Source organism: Panthera pardus, unplaced genomic scaffold, assembly GCF_024362965.1.
Source record: "Panthera pardus isolate Hobbes unplaced genomic scaffold, ASM2436296v1 HiC_scaffold_15, whole genome shotgun sequence".
Classification (NCBI taxonomy): domain Eukaryota; kingdom Metazoa; phylum Chordata; class Mammalia; order Carnivora; family Felidae; genus Panthera; species Panthera pardus.
This window is the reverse complement of record NW_026526710.1, coordinates 14,420,614-14,439,791: the sequence shown is the minus strand read 5'-3', so window position 1 is coordinate 14,439,791 and position 19,178 is coordinate 14,420,614. Positions and strand designations below refer to the sequence as shown.

At 54.3% G+C, this 19,178-nt stretch overlaps 1 protein-coding gene across 5 annotated transcripts; it reads left to right on the top strand.

The window, feature by feature from the left end:
• The first annotated feature begins 999 nt into the window (after positions 1-999).
• On the top strand, positions 1,000-17,863 carry RAB36 (RAB36, member RAS oncogene family). 5 transcript variants are annotated; one of them, XM_053902150.1, is made up of 11 exons: positions 1,005-1,258; positions 2,033-2,115; positions 5,143-5,234; positions 7,108-7,173; positions 7,600-7,701; positions 10,116-10,180; positions 11,784-11,839; positions 12,877-12,954; positions 13,282-13,372; positions 14,992-15,129; positions 15,614-17,863. In XM_053902150.1, exons 2-11 carry the CDS (start codon positions 2,047-2,049, stop codon positions 15,676-15,678), a joined length of 822 nt encoding a protein of 273 aa, XP_053758125.1. In that variant the 5' UTR covers positions 1,005-1,258; positions 2,033-2,046; the 3' UTR covers positions 15,679-17,863. The 5 variants fall into 5 exon arrangements, with proteins under 5 accessions (XP_053758123.1, XP_053758125.1, XP_053758124.1 ...); XM_053902149.1 differs by having other exon boundaries at positions 1,006-1,258; positions 14,992-15,089; XM_053902151.1 differs by having other exon boundaries at positions 1,007-1,258; positions 14,992-15,111.
• The last annotated feature ends 1,315 nt before the right edge of the window (positions 17,864-19,178 follow it).

Below are 19,178 nucleotides of genomic sequence, written 5' to 3'. Positions count from 1 at the left end.
GCCTCACATCGGGCTCCGAGTGGCACCTGCTTAAAATTCTCTCTCTCTCTCCCTCTGCCTCTCTCCCCGATGTGCTCTCTCTCTCTAAAATTAAAAAAAACATTAATAAAAAATTATTTTATTAAAACAATTTTTAACATCTATTCATTTTTGAGAGACAGAGAGAGACAAAGCATGAGCTTTGTGAGGTGAGGGGCATAGAGAGAGGGAGGCACAGAATCCCAAGTAGGCTCCAGGCTCTGAGCTGTCAGCACAGAGCCCCACATGGGGCTCCAACCCATGAACCATGAGATCATGACCTGAACTGAAGTCGGTGGCTTAACTGACTGAGCCACCCAGGTGTGCCTAAAATAAAATAAATTGAAGAAGAAGAAGAAGAAGAAGAAGAAGAAGAAGAAGATGATAAGAGAGGAAATAAGGCCAGAGCAAATTAGGTGAAGCCTCTTGGACCATTGTAAAGACTTTATTACTCTGAAGAGATGAGGAGGCATTGGAAGATTGCCATGATCTGATCTGTTTTAACCGGAGGATCCCTGGGGTTGCTGAGCTGGGAATAGGTCAGGGGCAAGGGTGAAGGCAAGGCGACCAGCTGCAGGGAGAGAAGATAATGGCTGGGACATGAGCAATACTAGTGGAAGTGGAAGAGAGTAAGAGGATACTGGACAAATTTTCAGGGTAGAACCTACTGGATGTACCGATAAGTCAGATATGGGTTGTGAGAACAAGAAGTCAAGGGATCTTGGAGATCCCTTCATACCAATATATAAAGAAAAACATAAAAAATTTAGATAACCATAAAAAATCATATTTAATATTCTGAAAATAAATATTTAAATACTTCACATAATCTCTATCCGTTCCTTTGAGCCACCACCTATCCCAGGGAGGCGGGTGCGCGAGTCTCTCCACGCTCAGCCCCACCCCTAGGGCCTCGGCCCCGCCCCTGGACCCGCCCTGCCCCCCTCCCACAGCCTGCCTGCCAGTTCCGGCCCTTGTTACCAAGGTGATCGCAGGCGCCTGTGCAGTGTCCTGGAGGGTTCCGCCGTTCCCCAAGAGGCTACGGTTGCTACGGTGACCGACTGCGCTATCTGCGTGTGGGACTCTTTCCGCTGTGAGCCCCGCCCAGACCCCGTCCCCGACGCCCTGGATTCGTCAGAAGCCGGCGAGTCTCGCGTGGTGCTCGTTGTCATGGTGATCGCTGCCCGGGGCCCAGCCTGACCAGGTCACCAAGCTTCTGGAGCCTTCGCAACCTCCGTGGGTGAGTCCGCCATACCCTTGCCCCAACCTCGTTCGCCCCCGTATGGGCTTGTCCCGGAGGCCCTATTTGGGAGGGCTCCGCGCCCCCGCCCACCTCTCACCGAGGTAACCTGAAAGCCGAGGCCTGCAGCCCCGGGGCCTCATTCCCTGAGCGCCCACCTCGGGCCAGGCCTGTGTTGGTCCTGAAGGAGAGTCAGATTAGATCCGGGAGGACGATAGGCCTGGTTAAGGCCTCGGCCAAGGCCACCCTCGTGGGGAAATGGGGAAGACAGAAGATGCAGGACTGTTGAATAGGCCTGAGGGGCCAGGTGCTGGGCATGGTGAGGGGGTACAGGGAAACGCCTGTGGGCTGTAACCTAAGCCCCCACCACCACCCAAACCTTAATCCCTTAGAGACTAGGAGCAAGGGACCACCCCTCACCACCGCAATTCCACTTCCTCCACCTGGGCCATGATGCACAGCTCAGCGTTTGTGCAATGCCTCACTCGCACCCCAGTGATAAGTTCAGAGAGCAGCCTCTCCTGGTTGGATACCCGGCAGAAGGAGACCCAGGTCTTCCTGACTCCCAGGCAGGACTAGGAAAGCCTGGTTCCCTCCACCCCCACCCCAACCATACTGTCTGCAGATGGAAAGAGATGACCTCTGGCCAGTATCCCTGACTGAGAAGGAAGCCAGGATCAATGTTTAAAGCTGCTGAGAAGTTAAACATAAACTTGAGGCTGAGTCCCCAGGGTTTTGCACAGCTCCCTAACTCTCCCCTGGTTGGGTCCACAGGACATTCTGGAAGGATGAGGTCCTCCCTGACGCCTTTGGGGCCACCTGTGAGCCGGGACCGCATCATCACCAGCTTCCCTAAGGTAGAGAGTCATTAGGCCAGCCCTTTATGTGTGTTTCATGTCCAAATCCACATTTCCCCACCTGCATTCATCACTGGAAACAAAGCACAGGAGCCTAGGAGATCAGTCCCTCACTAACAGACCCTGGGAACTTACCAGAGTTTAGAGAAGCAGGGAGATTTGGTGTTGACTCTCCCAAAGTGGACCAGCAAGTTAAGGGTGACACCAGGAGACAGGGTGGCATGGAGGTTAAAGGCACAGACTTTGCTGTCAGACAGTCCTGGGTGTGAATCCTGACTCTGTCATTTAACTGTGTGACTGTGGGCACGTCACTCAACCTCTCAGCTGCTGATACATAAGGATAACTCCTCTCACACTGGGTGCCTGGCTCTTGGTAAATGGGAGCTCCCTTACCCGCGTTGTGGGTATTTCTGCCTTTCTCATTATTACTACTGTTATCAAAATAGTATTCTAGTTTCCTGAAACCAAATCCGGGGGTGTCCCTCTTTACCATTCGGCTTGGTTCCTGCTGAAAACCCACAGCTCTCTGCCATGTGTATTAAAATCCAGTGTTAATTGCATCAGGGGATGCAAATCAGTACAACCCCTATAGAGGGCAGTGAGACAGTATTTCCCACCTTTGTGCTGCCCCTGCCTTCTGATCCAGCCATTCAAGGCCAGGCATTGAAGCAATTTGTAAAACAGGTCAGACACAATGTAAATGTCCTCCAGAGGGGGCTGCTTCAACAGCAAAATGCTACTTCCTAACAGACGTGAGGAAGAATGAGGCTTCCTTCCCTTCAGGAGCTGATGTGCAGTAATGGCCAAAGTCAATTAAGTAAAATGCAAGGAAGGGAACAGTGTGTAGTGTACTTCCATGGGTGGAAAAAAGGAGAGGGGAGAAAACAAATGTATGTGTTTGTACATGCCAAAAATACCTCTGGAAGGACACATGAGATGCTGCTGTCAGTGGTTGCCTCCATGTGACTTGGGACAGGCATGGAGGGAAAAATCCTCTCTGTAGAGTGACCTCTTTTCTTGAGTTCTGTGCCCAGACTGTTAAGGAGGAAGGAGATGGCTGTAGGACTTTGGGTAACTTGGGTCTGCAACCATATCTTCTCACCTTTTCTTCCTCTACACACCCACAGAGAAAGCTGTGGTGCCTCAGATCTGTGGACAATTCCCCCAGAATTTTCCATCTCAACAGAAGCCCAGGCAATTGCTTCCCTAGAAAGCTTGACAGTGGTAACCAGGGATGATGGACACAGATGTTTCATGAGGCAAAAGGAAGGGAAGTGTGATGGGCACAAAACAGTTCAGGGACAGAGGACCCCGTTTACAGAGAAGACCAACAAGGTTCAGAGAAGTAGGGAGAGCTGCCTGGCATCACACAGCTGGGTGTGGCAGAGCCAGGACTTGATGTGGGTCTGACTCCAGAGCTCCAACCTTCCCCTACCCTGGGGCATCCATCGTGTTTTCACAGAGGGTAATATTCTCCCCACTCCCATCTGTGGCATTTCATCTTGTATCCCAGGGCCACACCATTTCACACCTGAGAAATTCATGGTCAGTAACTCCTGTTACTCTGTGCCTCAGTTTCCCTGTATCCAAAATCAGCCCACGCTTCCTGCCCAGTCTTCCTTATTACATTTCTTCAGTGCATCCAAAATGGTGGGATTCCTCTAATGACCACTTTGGCCAGGCTGGCCCCTGTTTTGAAGCCGACATGGAAGTCGATAAGAAAAAGCAGCCAGCTTTCTCCTAAAGTAGCTGACACTGTTCCACATGAATGTGGGCCACGGGGCTAAGCTGTTCACCTGCATTACCCCTTTGATCCTTCAATGACCATATGAAGAGCTGCTGTTATGAGTATCCCCACTTTACTGATGAGGAAACGGGCCTACTGAGATGTTGTGACTTACCCTTTTGTAAAGCTCCTTCCACTGTCCCTGCTTCCTCTGTCCCACATGGAGCTGTGGGGGCACATGGGCCAGGGAAGAGCCCATCTCAGTGGCTGGGAACGCAGAAGAAATACTAGGGCTAAGGGAGGAGGTGGAGCTCTTGCCATAGGGGAGCTGTGGGTCCAAGCAGTGCCCCTCTGAAGGACACAGAGGGCGGCCCGGGGGACTACTACCATATCATAGCAGAGAACACCAACAGCTTCCAACGATGCCCTTCTCCCCGTGTCCTTACCATGTTCTATCCTTAGCCTCCGCCAATCTGAGAGTAAAACATAACAGTCACCTTCAGCTTGTTTAATATCGTCTTTTCCAATTATAAAACAAAAGTGCACTCAACATGTGTCATGACCTCTTAATAGTTGTGAACATTTGCTGAGCACTTAATATGTGCCAGGCTGGGTCTGCCCTGATGGCTTTACAACATGATTTCATTCTATGCCTCCAGGCTTCTGAAGTCTTAACAGATGGGGAAATTAAAGTTCAGAGACATTAGACAGCTGTCTGGGATCACACAGCAGCTAAGAGTGGACACAGGTCCTCCTCTTCCTGTTTAAGAGAGATCGTACTCTTAAACCATAGCCCAGTTTTGCCTTCCAAGAAATGTGGAAGATGAAAAGAGCCCTCCAGGACATTTCCCATGTGCACATATGCATATTTTTAAAGAAAAATGGCACCCAAGATCTGCAGAAAGTATGGAAGGACCTTGGAGGCTAAAAGGGCCCTCATAGCCCACCCCTTATCTCACCCTGAGGGGCCCCGAGAGGACAGAGATCTGCCACATGCCCACAGCAAAGGCACAGCTGCCCCAGGCTAGACCCAGCTCTCCAAGTCACCACCTGGGTCCTTTGGTCTGGCCTGGCCTCTGCTGTTGCTCCTCAGGACTCACAAGACCCTGGAGCCTCAGGGCCACTGATGGGATAGAAGACAGATGTGACAGAGGGATCAGAGAAAGCTAATGAAGCTGGAGCTTCAAGGCTGGGGCGGGAGAGAATGCTGGGAAACAAGTCACCACCTCGCTGCCCTGCTTGGTGATGGAGCCGTGGCTTCACAGGGTACAGTGCCCACCTGTTTGTCTGTCTTTCTCCAGTGGTACACCCCTGACGCCTGCCTGCAGCTCAAGGAGCACTTTCACGGGCAGGTCAGCAGCACCTGCCAGAGCAGGAACACGGGGACCGTCGGGTGAGTGACCCCACATGCCAGGGGGTGCAGGATGTGTGGGGAGGTGGCAAGAAGGAATGAATGCATGGATAAATGTATGAACGAACAAATGAAACACAGAGATGACACCTGTGCAGCCCAGTACAGGCCTGGAGCTGATGGGGATTTTGATCTGGCTTTGCTTGACCCACCTCTGCCATAGAGAACGACTTTCCCTTTTCTCAGTAAGTCACGCCATGACTTTTCAGCCTGAGGTCTCTCTCCGTGTATGTCTGCTTGCTCTGTCTGGAATGTCTTTCCTACTCTTTCAGCTCACAGTCTAGTGTCAGGGGAGTCCCCCATCACCCCTGCTCCCCAGCCTGGGCTGGGTGGGGTGCCCCTCCTGTGTGCTTCTGGGTCCCAAGGACTTAGCTCACAGAATTCCGAGTTTGCCTATCTGGATTCCTCACGAGACCTAGCCTGTGAGGGCATGGGCCGTGTCTGTCCTGTTCCCTCCTCGGCAGCACCTGGTACCACCTCATTCCTGTAGCGCCTGGTACCGCCTCGTTCCTGCCTTGGCAGCAGCCAGCTCTGCCAGCACAGGGAGTTAGCAGTTACTCCTCTTGGCACACAGGGACCAGGGCCTGCTTCTGCCTCTCCTCCTGAGGAGCTCACAGTCTGCTCAGGCAGTCCGCTGAGCTCACAGGTGTCGCACGGTATAGTGAGGTGGCAGCGGACACCCAGCACTGAGGCTCCCAAGGTGGCACAAGGTGAGGCTGCGCTCAGGTCAGAATAGCCAAAGCAGCCATGGTCATGGGCTGAGAGCATTGGCCACCAGTTAGGACGTACTGGTACCTTATAAGGTGCTTCACGCAGATGACCTCTCTGACCCTCAACAACAGCTCTGGGACGTGCAGAAACTGAGGCACAGTGGGTACCCCCACAGTACCTCAGCAGTACCTTTACTCCTTCATCTGGGAAGTGGAGTCAGGGCCGCCCTGCTCCAGAACTAGAAGCCAGCTGGGAGCAGAGAAGACACAGCTGCTGCACTCTCGGACATGACCAGGGGAACTACACCGGGTCACCAGGTGACACAAGTGCCTTCTCGCGGTCTGCCGGCAGAGGGAGTGCCTGGTCAAATGTTTCCCCATTGAGCTCCTGTGGCGCGAGCTGCAGAAACTTAAAGTATCACCAGGAGTCCCAGGCATGCTGCCGCAGGGAGTGCAGGACACACACAGGGTGAGGCTGTGGCTGTTCTCAGTGAGCAGGGTCCCCGGGGAGCCCAAGAACTTCAGAGCCGGTTGGCCTCAAGCCACAGCCTGGTGCCGTGTCCTGGTCCGACTCCTGTCCACTCCTCACCTCTTGGGGCCTGCCTGGACCTTGCAGATACCTCCAAGGCAGTTGGTGGCCATGGTGTCCTGGTCAGGGAGCACCTGCTTGCAAAGAGCAAGAGCCCATGCAGCCCCAGGGGGGGTATGAGCACGCAGGGGCTCTCTTCCCCCATGCCTGTATTCCCTGCACATGGGTGTTATGTCTGCATCAGTGGCTCCTGGTTCCTTACTGCACCCCCAGCTTGTAGATCACACCACCTAGGACTCCTCCCTCCACCCCGTCAGCCCAAGACTCAGCCTCTCATCATGCCCAATTCTTATCCTCATGACAGAGCTTGGCCCAGTGGCACAAGGGTATGGCCCCAGAAACGGCAGAGTCCCCAGAACAAATGCAGACCCTCCTGCCCTCCCCTTTGAATACCAGGGATGGGGCTAGACATCCCAGAGTGTCTCAGCAGGTGGCCTGTCCCCTGTCAAGGATTGAGGGGTGGTTCATGAGTGGGGAGCTCAGGGAAGGAAGGGCCCATATGTGTGAAGATGCTCTGTGGCCAAGCTTGAGAGCAACACACCCATATCTCTCACAGGCTCAGACTCTCCAAGGTGGTTGTCGTTGGCGATCTCTACGTGGGCAAGACCAGCCTCATCCACAGGTATGCCTGCCGCCACACCTCCCAGCACCGGTTGTCACACTTTTGCCTGGGAGGCCCATATAACTTTGTCGTAGTCCAAACTGCTTGGCTGATGGGAACCATGTCTCCAGAGGGGGTACAGGGAACCAGGGAGTGGCAGGTCAGGAGGAGGGCGCAGCATCCCAGGAGCCTGGCATTCATGACACCATACCCTGGGACCACGGGCTCATACCTCATTGGCCCTGACCTGCAGTGTTTGCCTTCCAGGCTGCTGCTCCACCCCCATAAAGCTCTTGTTGGCAGCTCATTCCATCTAGGGTCTATCCCTGTGAACCATCATCTCCTTATATTCCCTACAGGGTGAATTTTTCATTGCCTGCAGACTTTGGCTGTCGTGAGCAAAGCTTCCACACACAGCCTCTCTGATGACTCCCTCAACTCCCGCAGGTTTTGCAAGAATGTTTTTGACCGTGACTACAAGGCCACCATCGGGGTAGACTTTGAAATCGAGCGCTTTGAGATTGCTGGGATTCCCTTTAGCCTCCAAATGTAAGTCGCCATCATGTCACAGCATTTCCTGTGTGGCTCATGGGTGGGCTTTGCGGAGGAGACCCTTGGGGAAAGCCTTGGTAAGCTCCTTGTTGACTGTGCCCTGTGGTGCCCAGTGAGGACCTGTCTGGACAAACAGGAACAGTTATGTGAAACTGGACTTCTCCAGTTCCCCGAGGCCCTGTATACTCCCTCAGTCCCCATGGGTGTCTCACATTGGTCATCAGACCTGGGAAAGGCCTCACAGACCAATGAGCCTACTCACCCTCATTCTCTCTTAATGCCCACCCCTCAGGTTCTGGCTCCGGGTCCAGGTCTGCCTGGCCCCTGGTGATCCCAGTCACCTCAGGCCTGTGAGCATCTGTTCTCATCTGGAAAATGGAGCCAAAAGGCACCTAGTCCATGTGCCTTCCTCAGGCCTGATGTACCACCCCCACCCCCACCCCCTGCCCTTGCTCTGCTCCATTTCCCTGTGTCTGTCTGCTTCCCTGCCAGACCCCATGTCTCTGCCTCTCAGTGACCCACTGGCTTCAGCCTCTCCCTCCAGTTTCCCTCAGAACAGCCCAGAGTCTTTTCCCCAGCCTCACACTTTCCCACTAGAGCTCTGGACCTTACCTTCCTTCTCCTCTGGCACCTGGAGGATACTGCAGGCCTCTCTGTGTCACCAGCCCTACCCTCTCCTGTGTGGCTTCCTCCCCGCTTCCAAGCTGCCCTGCATGGCACATTCTATGCTCTCTGCCCAGCTGCTCCTATACCTCCTCTTGCCTACTGCCTCTGTCCTGGTCCCCTTCTCTTTTCTCTCTCCCTGGGGTTCACCCCTGCTCCTCTGGTTTCGTTTCTCCATCCTCTATGCCCTGCTTGGGCTTAGCCGGGGAATCTATGGTCATCAAGATGGAGGTCACCCTCTCATAGACCTCAGCTCCTAACTCTGTCATGATAATGTCTGCTTCCCTGAGGACAGCCCCAGTGCAGTCCTAGTGATACAGGTGGCACTGCTGAATCTTGCACAAGGGAGAGTACAGGGCCAGACCAGAGCAGAAGAGGCTGTGAAAATGCAGGGCTGTGGGATCAAGGGGCTCCGGAGCCAGGAGAGCTGAGGAGCACAGAGCTGATGGGGCAGCCTAGGTGGAGCCGTGCAGAGAATGGCCTGTGCTGGGCTCCCCGTTGTGGCCACTGGCCACATCTAACTAGAACAGATACTGTCCTGGCTTGGCTTCTTATTGTCCTACATTGAGGCCACTGCTAGCTATCCATCTGGCCCCACCTCCAGGCCACCCTCCAGCTTCCCATCCAGAGTCATCTTCAGAAATGAAAGACAATATGAATGAATTAATGAAAGAATAGAGTCAAAATGTTCTGCGTCATGCTGAATCACATGAAAACATTTCAGACTTTTGAGGTCTTATTCATGGCTTGTCTACTTTTCCATTTGCTGAAGAGTTAAATTCTGATCTATTTATTTATTTTATTTTTTTAACATTTATTTATTTTTGAGAGACAGAGTGAGACAGAGCATGAGCAGGAGAGGGGCAGACAGGGACACACACACACAGAATCCGAAGCAGGCTTCAGGCTCTGAGCTGTCAGCACAGAGCCTAGTGCAGGGCTTGAACCCACGAACTGTGAGATCATGACCCGAGCTGAAGTCGGATGCTCAACCGACTGAGCCACCCAGGCACCCCGATCTATTATTTTTAAAAGGGAATGGATTTTCAGGCTTAGGCCTGCATATTGATCACCTGCCTGTTTCTAAACAAGAGCAAGTAGATCTCAGCATGGGTGTCCCCCTCTCCTATAGTGTGCTCATGGCAGACATCATTAATCGATTGTGGCATTCTTTTCCATAAAATCAGGGCTGTGCCCCTCCAGAGAGCCAGAGCTCAGAGTCACCCAGGAGATGCAAACCATGTCCCTGTTATATACTCCCACCCCCCCCACCCAGAACCTGAACATCCCCTCTGCTGCAGTACAGAATGTTGAAGCCATGGCCCAGCCACACATGAGCAAGGGCAGATCCATAGCTGGCAGCCTAGCCTGGAGCCCCATTCCCATTCACAGGGCCTCCCCTGCAGGTGGATTTCCACATCTTCAGAGCAAGCATATCAGGGAACATACTCTCTTTTTTAATGGCATGGTCCAAAGGGACTAAGCTACAACTCCATTTATCCAGGCAGTAGAACTACTTGGGCCATGCCCCCTCCTCCACTGGCATGGTGAATCCAGCCAGGAAGCTCCCCCATGGGGCACCTTAGGAAGAGATCATGAGGAATTGGTGGGCGGGGACTACTGGCTGGTAGCTGGGATGGGCCCTCAGGCCTGCCCACCCACAGCCCCACTAGCCTGCTGGCTCAGACCACTGCAATTGCTTAATCTGCCACCTCTCTGTTTCCCTTTCTGTCTTTGCCACCACACAGCTGGGACACAGCAGGGCAGGAGAAGTTCAAGTGCATTGCATCTGCCTACTACCGGGGTGCCCAGGGTGAGCATCTGGGTGATGGCAATGGTGGGGCCCTCAACCACATACAGCAGGAGGCTCCCACTGGGCTTATAACAAGAAGTCCAGGTCCTCCACGCAGACACCAAATCTGTCCTCCGAGGACCACTGAGAAAATTCCTGGCCAGTCCTCTGGGATGAAGAAACTGCCTTCCAGCCAACCCGGCCGGTGGTTGGCCTCCGCAGTCACATCCTTCAGGGACCCTGTGCTGGTGGCTGCTCCCTGTGAGTCTCAGCCACAGTTTCAGCTCAGAAGGATGCTCAGAGAGGGAGATGCATGTCTAGAAACCCCCTAAAAAGAAAAGAAGAGCATAGTCGACTCCTGGAGGAGGTGCAGGGAGGCTAGGCTGGAGGGGAGGAGTGGCAGGGCCACAGGACTGCACCTGCGGATGGGGGGTAGTGGGGGTGGCCCGGGCACTGGGCAGGCCTCCCAGGCAGTAGGCAGCAGCATAAGCTCCCCACTCCAACCCCAGCTTCCCAGGAAGAAGGGGTTTCAATGGGAGACATGAGAACCGCTCACAGGCTCCAAAACCAGGCTCAAGTTTTGAGGCACAGTTATGTCTACTCAGTACTGGTGTAAAGAAATTACAAGTTTCCATTTGAGATTTGAGAAAAGCAAAAACAGGAAACAAACCATAAGCACTTTGGCTGTGGGTTGGAGTTCCTGCACTGGCACGTCTTCTCAGGGGCATGACACGTCCTGAGGATGAGGTGTGAGGCACCGGGACACCCCTGGGAACTGCACCCTGGCCCACCCCCATCAAGGTCCTCAGTGTCCTCCTTCATTTCCATTCTTTTCTGCCTCAGGCGGCCTCCTACAACCTTCAGCCAAGGTGCAGAGGAAGGTTCTGCCCAGCCCCGCTTACTTCCCCAGGGCCACTCTGGAATGTCCTCCACATGGGGCTTCCCTCAGGACTCCCAACGGGCTCCTGGACACCCTGGACAAAACGGGTCCAGGGCGGAGCCATTGAGGAGAGGCACCTAGGGGGCAGCGGCTGCATCTCCCAATTTTCTGTCTACCTTGCTCCTCAGAAATTGTTTTCCTAAAGCTGGTTGTTGCTAATTGTCCTCATAGCCATAGCTGCCATTGGTCAAAATCCCTGCATCAGGCCCTAGATCAAGAGCTTGTAAAAATAGCTGTTCTTGCTTAATCCTCATGGCAACCCTGAGAGCCTGAGATATCATTCTCACCACTTCACAGATGGGGAAACTGAGGCTCTCAGCAGTTAAAACCCTCATCTGAGCTCCCTCAGCTGTAAGTGGCAGAAGAGAAGTTTGAACACAGGAGCCCATGAGCTCATCTTGCCTCCCTGGATAACCCCTGGGGCTGGACCTCTGGATATGGGTTGGAAAGGGTGGTGGGTAGGTAGGTCCCAAGGGGCAGCTATGGAGTGTCTCTTCCCCAGCCCCCACAGTGGGGACCAGAGCCGACTGCCTGGGGGACCACTCTGGCAGTTGTGTGGGAGCCAGGCTCCTCTCTGGGTTTCTCCTGGGGAGCAGGGAGCTGCATGAGGGGAGCCCTTCCTGGTCGCACCATGTTGGCCTCACCTGTTGCTGACCTGCTCTTGGCTTCTCCCTGTGTGTACAGTGATCATCACAGCCTTTGACCTCACTGATGTGCAGACTCTGGAGCACACCAGGCAAGTCTGGGACTCTGTGGCCCCTGTGGTCCTCTTGGGTTTGGGAACACCCACGAGCTGGGCCCCCATTGGTGGGTGCACATGACCAGGCTCACTTGTCAGAACTGACTGCCCACAGGCCACTTACTGTCCAATTTGCCAAATTATCCTTTAAAATTTGCATCCATCTGCTGAAGGCAGTGCCAGTTCAGGATACACGGGCAGCCCAGTCATACTGGGGCCAGCACTCACAAGGTCCTGCCTTTGCTTTTCTTTCTTTTTTTTTTTTTAATGCTTATTTATTTTGAGAGTGTGCATGGAGGAAGGGCAGAGAGAGAGGGAGAGCACTGACAGCAGGGAGCCTGATGCGGGCTCGAACTCACAAACCATGAAAGCATGACCTGAGCTGAAGTCGGACGTCTAATTGACTGAGCCCCACCAGGCGCCCTGAGCCTGCATTTGCTTTAATGCTCTGCTGTCACCATCTTGAAAGCTTTAATAATTGCTGGAGGAGGGGCCTCACATTTTCACTTTGCCCTGGGTCCTACAAATGACGTATATCCAGTCCTGTCTGAAGGGATAGTATTTGCTGTCTTGGGTAGAGATCAGTCAGGAGACCTGGTAACATGACCAATTCTGGGAGGCCATCTGCTTCTGCTGGGAATTGGGAATTGACCAAAGTCCTTTCACCTCACTTGGGCTTGGGGCATTCATATCCAGCTTCTCCCAAACCCCGTAAGGGAGGCTGGGGTGATTGTTTAAGTTGATGAAAGGACAGCACTCACCCAAGCTGACACAGGGTGAGGGCGCTGCCAGGGTAGGGTCTTCACCTCCCCTGACAAGTGCTTTTGCATCCCCACCCACCTTCAGTCCAGCTGGTGGCAGGACCAGCGCCCCACTCAGCCAGCTGGGTCTAGGTGCCCTCCCTGCAACTGGAGGCTCAATGCTCCTAGCTCTCGGGTGGACCCAGGTCTGCACCCTCCATTCCCTGGTCTTCTTCAGACGTCTCTAGGGAGACGGATGCCCTCCTCAGCCTGTCTTCCTTCTGTGCATTCCAGGCAGTGGCTGGAGGATGCACTAAGGGAGAACGAGCCAGGCTCCTGCTTCGTGTTCCTCGTGGGAACCAAGAAGGACCTTCTGGTGAGCACGCCAGAGCTAGAGGCTTAGGATGGCGCCCGGGAAAATGCATGCACTTTCAGCCTAAGCTTGGAGAATGGAGGGTGGTGCTGACATGCCTAGATGGGGATTTGGAGGCCAGGAGCTGAAAGTTAGGGGCACCTGAGTTCCCTGTTCCTGTTTTGTCTTGTCTGAGGGATCACTGGGGTCTCACCCCTGGGGATGTGTACCCCCACCTGTGCACTGAGGCTGACCATCCCAGGGTGACATGGGGAGGGAGGAGGCCCAGTAGGAAGTGCCTCCCCACAGGGAGGGCCTGGAAAGCTGGGTCAGGAGGGCTGCTTCTCCCAGTCAGGGGCTGCATGTGAGCAGGCAGAAATGGAGGCTGTGCGCCTGGCCAGCGAGATGCGGGCAGAGTACTGGTCGGTGTCAGCTAAGACAGGTGAGTTGCCACAGTACATGCAGAGCTTCCTTCTGTGTCTCTGTGGAATGCTTGAGTCACAGCCAGCTGTGCTGGTGACGATGCAGGGCCTTCCATTGCTTGAGAGGAGTCTCCCATCCCTAAAGGCAGACTAGGAGCCCTCCCCCGTGGGCAACAGGAATAGCGACACCTGGCCCTATGCTTGTGTTCTGTAATGCAACCCCCTCCCTCCTTGAGTCAGATCCATTTTATCCCTGTGGGTCATGTCCAGGGTCATAGGGAGGAAGTGGCAGGGCTGGGATTGGAATATAGCCCTCACCTGTAACCACTGTACCATTCTGCCCACCCCCCACCTGAGGTAGCCAGGTAAGAGGTACCTCCTGGCACATAGAAGGGTCCAGTAACTGGGGGCTCCCACCCCTTCCCCGGGTGTCATCGTGAAAGACACTGCAACACTGCTCATGGCCCCCTGGCCCTCATCCACATCCCACCCATCTGTCCTCCAGCCACACTGGGCCCCAGCCACAGTGAGCCCTCGGTCCCTGTGCCACCTTCACCCATGAGCCACTGTTTACTTCAGCCCTGGCAAGATGCTTAACATCTCTCAGCCTCAGTGTCCTCATCTGAGAAATGGGTGATGCTTTCTATCTCATCTTGTTTTTACTGTAAAAACATGTTGTCTTTTATGGAAACCAATTTGACAATAAATTTCATATATTAAAAAAAAACATGTCTTAAATTATAAAAGCCATGTGTATTCATGGTGGAAAAGTTAGAAAATGCAGAGAAGCAAAGGACACACTTTAAAAACACAGGTTGTTGCCAGGGATGAAATGAAAATAACATGCAGTTATTGCATAGCTCATAGAAGGCCCCAGTGGCTCTGGGGACTCAGGCATTATGCCTTGTAGTCCTTGCCCTGGGTGAGGGGCTGCGGTAAACATCTGGCCAGGGACTTGGTGAGGTAATGGTGGGATAGGCACCACGGGTGGAAGCACAACTTCCAGCCTGACACAGATAAGAGTGTGGCAATGGCCATGCCCAGTTCCCTCTGCCCCTTCCTGACAACATCCACTGTGCCTATGAGAACCCACCCTCTTAGAGTAACAGCACATTCGTTGAGAATTCTCCTATGGGCCAAGCAGGATTGCCCTGAGCAGTTGTATAGGTTGTTAGCTGCACAAGGGTCATGTGCATGTCAGGAGTTGGAATCTAGCCCTGTGCCCAGATGGGTGCTCTCCTCCACCTGGAGGAGGATACACAAAGTCTCCATGTGGAAGTTGACAGAACATTAATCTTCACAACTGCTCACTGGATAGGTGCTCAAAAGTGACAAGAGAGCAGACACCCTCTGATCTCCACACATCCCAGTGCCTGGCCCACAGGAGATGTTCAGTGGCGAATAATTGGAAGAGTAGATGCTGGGAAACCAAGCCTCAGATTTGAGGGAGCTGCCAGGGCAGGGGGCCCCAGAGCCCCCTGAGGTGGGAGGCCGGGCCAGCCCGCCCCATCCTTTGCACTGTGCCGCCTCAGGAAGCCCCACAGGCGGGCTACCCTGGCTCCCACACCTGTTGGCTCACAAATTCGTCTGTGGGTGAGGGGAGAGGTGACAGGGTCAGGGCTGTCTCTTGGGCCCACAGGGGAGAATGTGAAGGCGTTCTTCAGCCGTGTAGCTGCCCTGGCATTCGAGCAGTCGGTTCTGCAGGACTTGGAGAGGAGGAGCAGTGCCCAGCTCCAGGTCGGCGACGGAGACCTCATCCGTGCGTACAGACAGCAGGGTGGGGACTGGGGAGCAGGCTTGCAGCCTAAAATCTATGTCCACCATCCCCCTGTCCCAAGAGCCCATTCCCTTAACTCGTCCCCCTGTGCTGTCCTCTCTGGGCTATCCTTTTTGCCATTACTCGGACCTCAGGCCCACAGCCTCCCTGACCCTGCCTGCCAGCTCAGACTCCCTCCCTGGCTCTCCTTGCCCTTCCAGCAGCTTCCTCATGAGCCAGGCTGGGCATCCCTGGCTGCATGGATGTGTCCGGGCTTTGGCTCTTCTAGTCTGTGTCTCTGCCCATGCTGTTCCGCCACCTAGAATACATCCTAGGCCTCTCAGCCTGTGCCAGGTAATCAGGGCCTTGATTGAGAGGCCCAGGAGGTCAAGCTCAGCTGGGACCAGTGGAGTCACCAGAGGGTACCAGTGGCAGGGGAGGGAGGCTGCCCAGTGTCAGCTACAGGTGCTTAGTTGAGGCCATGTGACTTTTTCCAACCTTACAGGAATGGAGGGGAGTCCACCCGAGACCCAGGAGAGCAAGACATCCTCCAGCCTGGGTTGCTGTTAGCTGGGGCCTGCATCCGAAGCCTCTACTCCCTGCACATGCATGGACAGTGCCTTCCATGACCGTGGAGGGGTGATAGGAAGCCATCCGTGTCTGCCCACGCACCATGCTGAGCCCCAGAGCTCAGCCACTTGTCGTTAGCAGGTCAGGAGCCAGGAAAGACCTGCTCTGGCTGCCCAGGAGCCTCTCACTGCCCAGCTGTGGGTATACTGTGGTGATCATCTGGAAGGCCAGTCCCTCCTCTAGATTCACCTGGCCTTGAGAGGCCTCAGGACTACAGATATGAGACACTTGTGCCCCACTATCTCTTACCCTCGGCACACATCAGCTGCCCATGTAGGCACTCTCCCAGCTTTCCTGGGTTGGCCTCAGAATCCTTCTCATCTAAGTGGTCCAGGCAAGCAGGACTTGTCAAAGTCAGCATATGAGGGAAAATCCACCTGTCATCCCTGCTTGGGACTTTTCTGTTCTCAACAGGACTTGAAGTTCTGGGCCTCGGAGCCCCAGGCTTCATCGTCCACTGTCCCTCTGCCACAGACTTATGGGATCCCTCAGCAGCCTTGCCCCTCTGGAGGAGGATGGACAAGATGGTCTCTCAGGCCCCTTTTGGCCAAGGGGTCATCTTTGGCTCACCTTTGATCCCTGGGATCCTGTCCTATTGGTCAGTGGGTGAGAATGTGCAGAATAGGCTATTCATGCCCCTCTGGCCCACCTGGACAATGAGTTTCCCTAGCTGTGCTATGGGAAGAAGGCTTCCCAGCTGCCCCTGAGGTAAATTCCTACTACATCCAATGTGCATGGCACTGCCCTGCTGTTACCAGCAATGGTCACCCAGACACTGCTGAGCTGGTGTCCACGGTTGCCCTGCCATCCCTCTCTCCCTCCGGCCTACACAGGAAGGGCCTGGAAAACAAGAAAATGCTGGGTGTGTGCCTCTCAGGACCTTTGTGGTGGCATCCACGTATCTTTCGAGGATATCAGAGGCCCTCCAGAGTCTAGCAGGCTCCTCACCTACACCACCCTGTCCTGCACATCCAGAACCAGAAGGAACAACCCAGGCACCCCTTCCCCAGCTCCTTCCCAGAGTGCCCGCTCTCTCTATACCCTCATCTTACTCTTCTGTGGGAGCTATTGACTACCCCCACACACCCCACACTCCGCGGCCCTGGGTGGGTGCCTGCTCATCCCTGCCCACCCCGTGCCACAAGCAGGTGGGCACATCTGGGCACTTCCCACCTGCTTCTCAGGTGAGCATTTTGCAAACAGCTGTTCTGGTCAGTGCCCCGAACAGTACCCCATACAGTGCCTGGCACACTGCAAGTGCCCAGTGGCGTTCATCGGCTGATAGCAACTGCCAAATGCTGGTTGGGGAAGAACCTGGCATCTTTTTTCTGTTCATTCTCCCTTCACATTTTAGCTGTCTTTTTTTTATAGCTATAAAATACTTCTTTATATAAATCACACAAAGGAATTATGTACACACTTGTGATAAGCCAAAACAAGACACTACAAAGCTTTGTATATAGACTAAAAGTCCCCCTCCTGTCCCTGGAAGTAAGCATTGTTAATGGCTGTGGGAATCCTCCCAGACTATTCCTGGGCAGCACAACCATGGTTGTGGGCTTGTTTGTTTAACCAGAATGAGCTTCCACCACACATGCTGCCTGGCAGCCTGCATTCTTGTCAACCTGCAGGAGCCCTCTCCACACACCGAACCTACTTGTTCTTTAGCAGCTGCCATTTTCCTTCCCGTGATGGACCAGAGTCCCAAGTGCCCTGTCCCCTGAGGGAGACATTTGGTTTGTGTCCATGTTTTAGCTTTTACCGAAGGTGCTTCAGTGACCATCTTATAGATGTAGCTTCACACAGGATTCCCACAGAGGACTTGCTGGCCCTTCTGTGGTGTGGGTCCCCAGCTTGGTCCACTAGACACAATCTTGGGGGGCGGGCAGGTCACATTAGGACCAGGGCTGTGGCACACAACAGAAAGTGTCACGGGACGGAGGAGCCCGGTCACAGTGGGCTGGCGCTCTCCATTGGCTCCCTCCCCTCACCCCTTCAGGCCCCAGGGTTGGGGGGGGCGACAATAAAGGTGTCCTGTTGCTAGCTCCTGAGCTAGAACCAACCACAGTATGTTGTGTGTGCCCACTCTCTGTACGTGGCCCTTTATTAAACTTTCCCCATGCTGTCCACTGTGTGCTTGGTTGTTTCCCACCGGTTGATTCAGAGTCTCCTCTGTCAGAATCACTTGACAAGCTGACAAAGACATTCTCTTCAAACACCTCAAGACTTGGCTGTAATTTCTGGGGCAGAAACAGGACAACACAAGTGGTTCAGAAATGGCTTGTCCCTCAGCCCCGTTTCCCTGCCAAGCAGCCTCAGCTTTGGGATGCTGTGTCCCTTACATGGGTCCCCCAGTCAGGTGGTCCCACTGCCCTGTTGCCCAGGGTTGTGACCCCTAAAAGGGGTTTATTCGCATGTCCTCAACTGCACCCAGCCCTCCTCAGGGTCCCCAGCAGAGCCAGGAAATGAGCTAACCAATCCCTTCCTCTGTCACCCCCTGCTCCCTGAGCCTCCACAGTTTGGGTCAGCCTTCCCCCAGGCCCTGCAGCCATGTGACGTGACAAAGACTCCCCAGTGACTCAGAGTGGGGCACTTGCTCCCAACCTCCCTAATCTTGTGTCCTGGGCACCTGCTGGCCTCTCTCTTCCCCTAGCCCTGCTTTGGGCCACTAGAGTGGGTGGGGAAAGACTGAAGATCCATTCAACTCTCACTTCAGCTGAGAGGTGAGATGGGAGCCACCCCCAAATGAACCTCATTCTCCAGAGAGACCCAGGGCATCCTAAGCAGGGAGACCTCAGGTTAACTAAGATCTAGGTAACTGGGACACAGACATGGACAGAGGGTCACTTACGTTCATACATTCGCACGGATGAGAATTAACGTACCTGGGAAAGGACCAGGTTCACAAGGAGTTCAGAGTCTACAGGGGGGATACGGCGACCAAGGAAGCCCAGGGCAGGGACCGAGAGAAGGCATGGGGTGGGGGGAGCTTTCAGAAGAAGCAGCATGCAGCTTAGGGAGGACCCTCCTCTTCTGGGGGAGAAAGGGCTCCTGAAGACTGGGGGGGGGGGGGGGCCCTGGGTACACCGTTGCCCAAGAAGCCCAGGACTTCAGGCGCTGCCCTGATATGAGACCCCCTCCCAGCAGCTCCTGGGCTCCTCTGCCATCTGCTGTGGCTCCCAATGTCACCTCCCATATGTCGGGCCTTCCCCTGAGGGAAGTTGATCGGCAGACGGGAAATGTGGCTGTCACACCGCCTCCGCCTCTTTCCAGGCAGCCCAGATCCTTCCTGGCCTCCACCCCCACATCCAGACGCCTCCCCAGCATTCAGGACCACCAGCCAGCCACCTGTCTGAGCCTGCACCCCAGCCTGCTGTCTACAGGCCCTTCGCTCTGCTTACTCCCTACTCTGTTCAGGAACACATGGTGGGTGGTCTGGG

Excerpts from the sequence above, each read along its gene's own strand:
- RAB36 (XM_053902152.1), top strand. The coding sequence starts at position 2,047 with ATGAGGTCCTCCCTGACGCCTTTGGGGCCACCTGTGAGCCGGGACCGC. Across the intron at positions 2,116-5,142 it reads TCATCACCAGCTTCCCTAAG|TGGTACACCCCTGACGCCTG; the intron begins GTAGAGAGTCAT and ends GTCTTTCTCCAG. Across the intron at positions 12,955-13,281 it reads GAACCAAGAAGGACCTTCTG|TCAGGGGCTGCATGTGAGCA; the intron begins GTGAGCACGCCA and ends TGCTTCTCCCAG.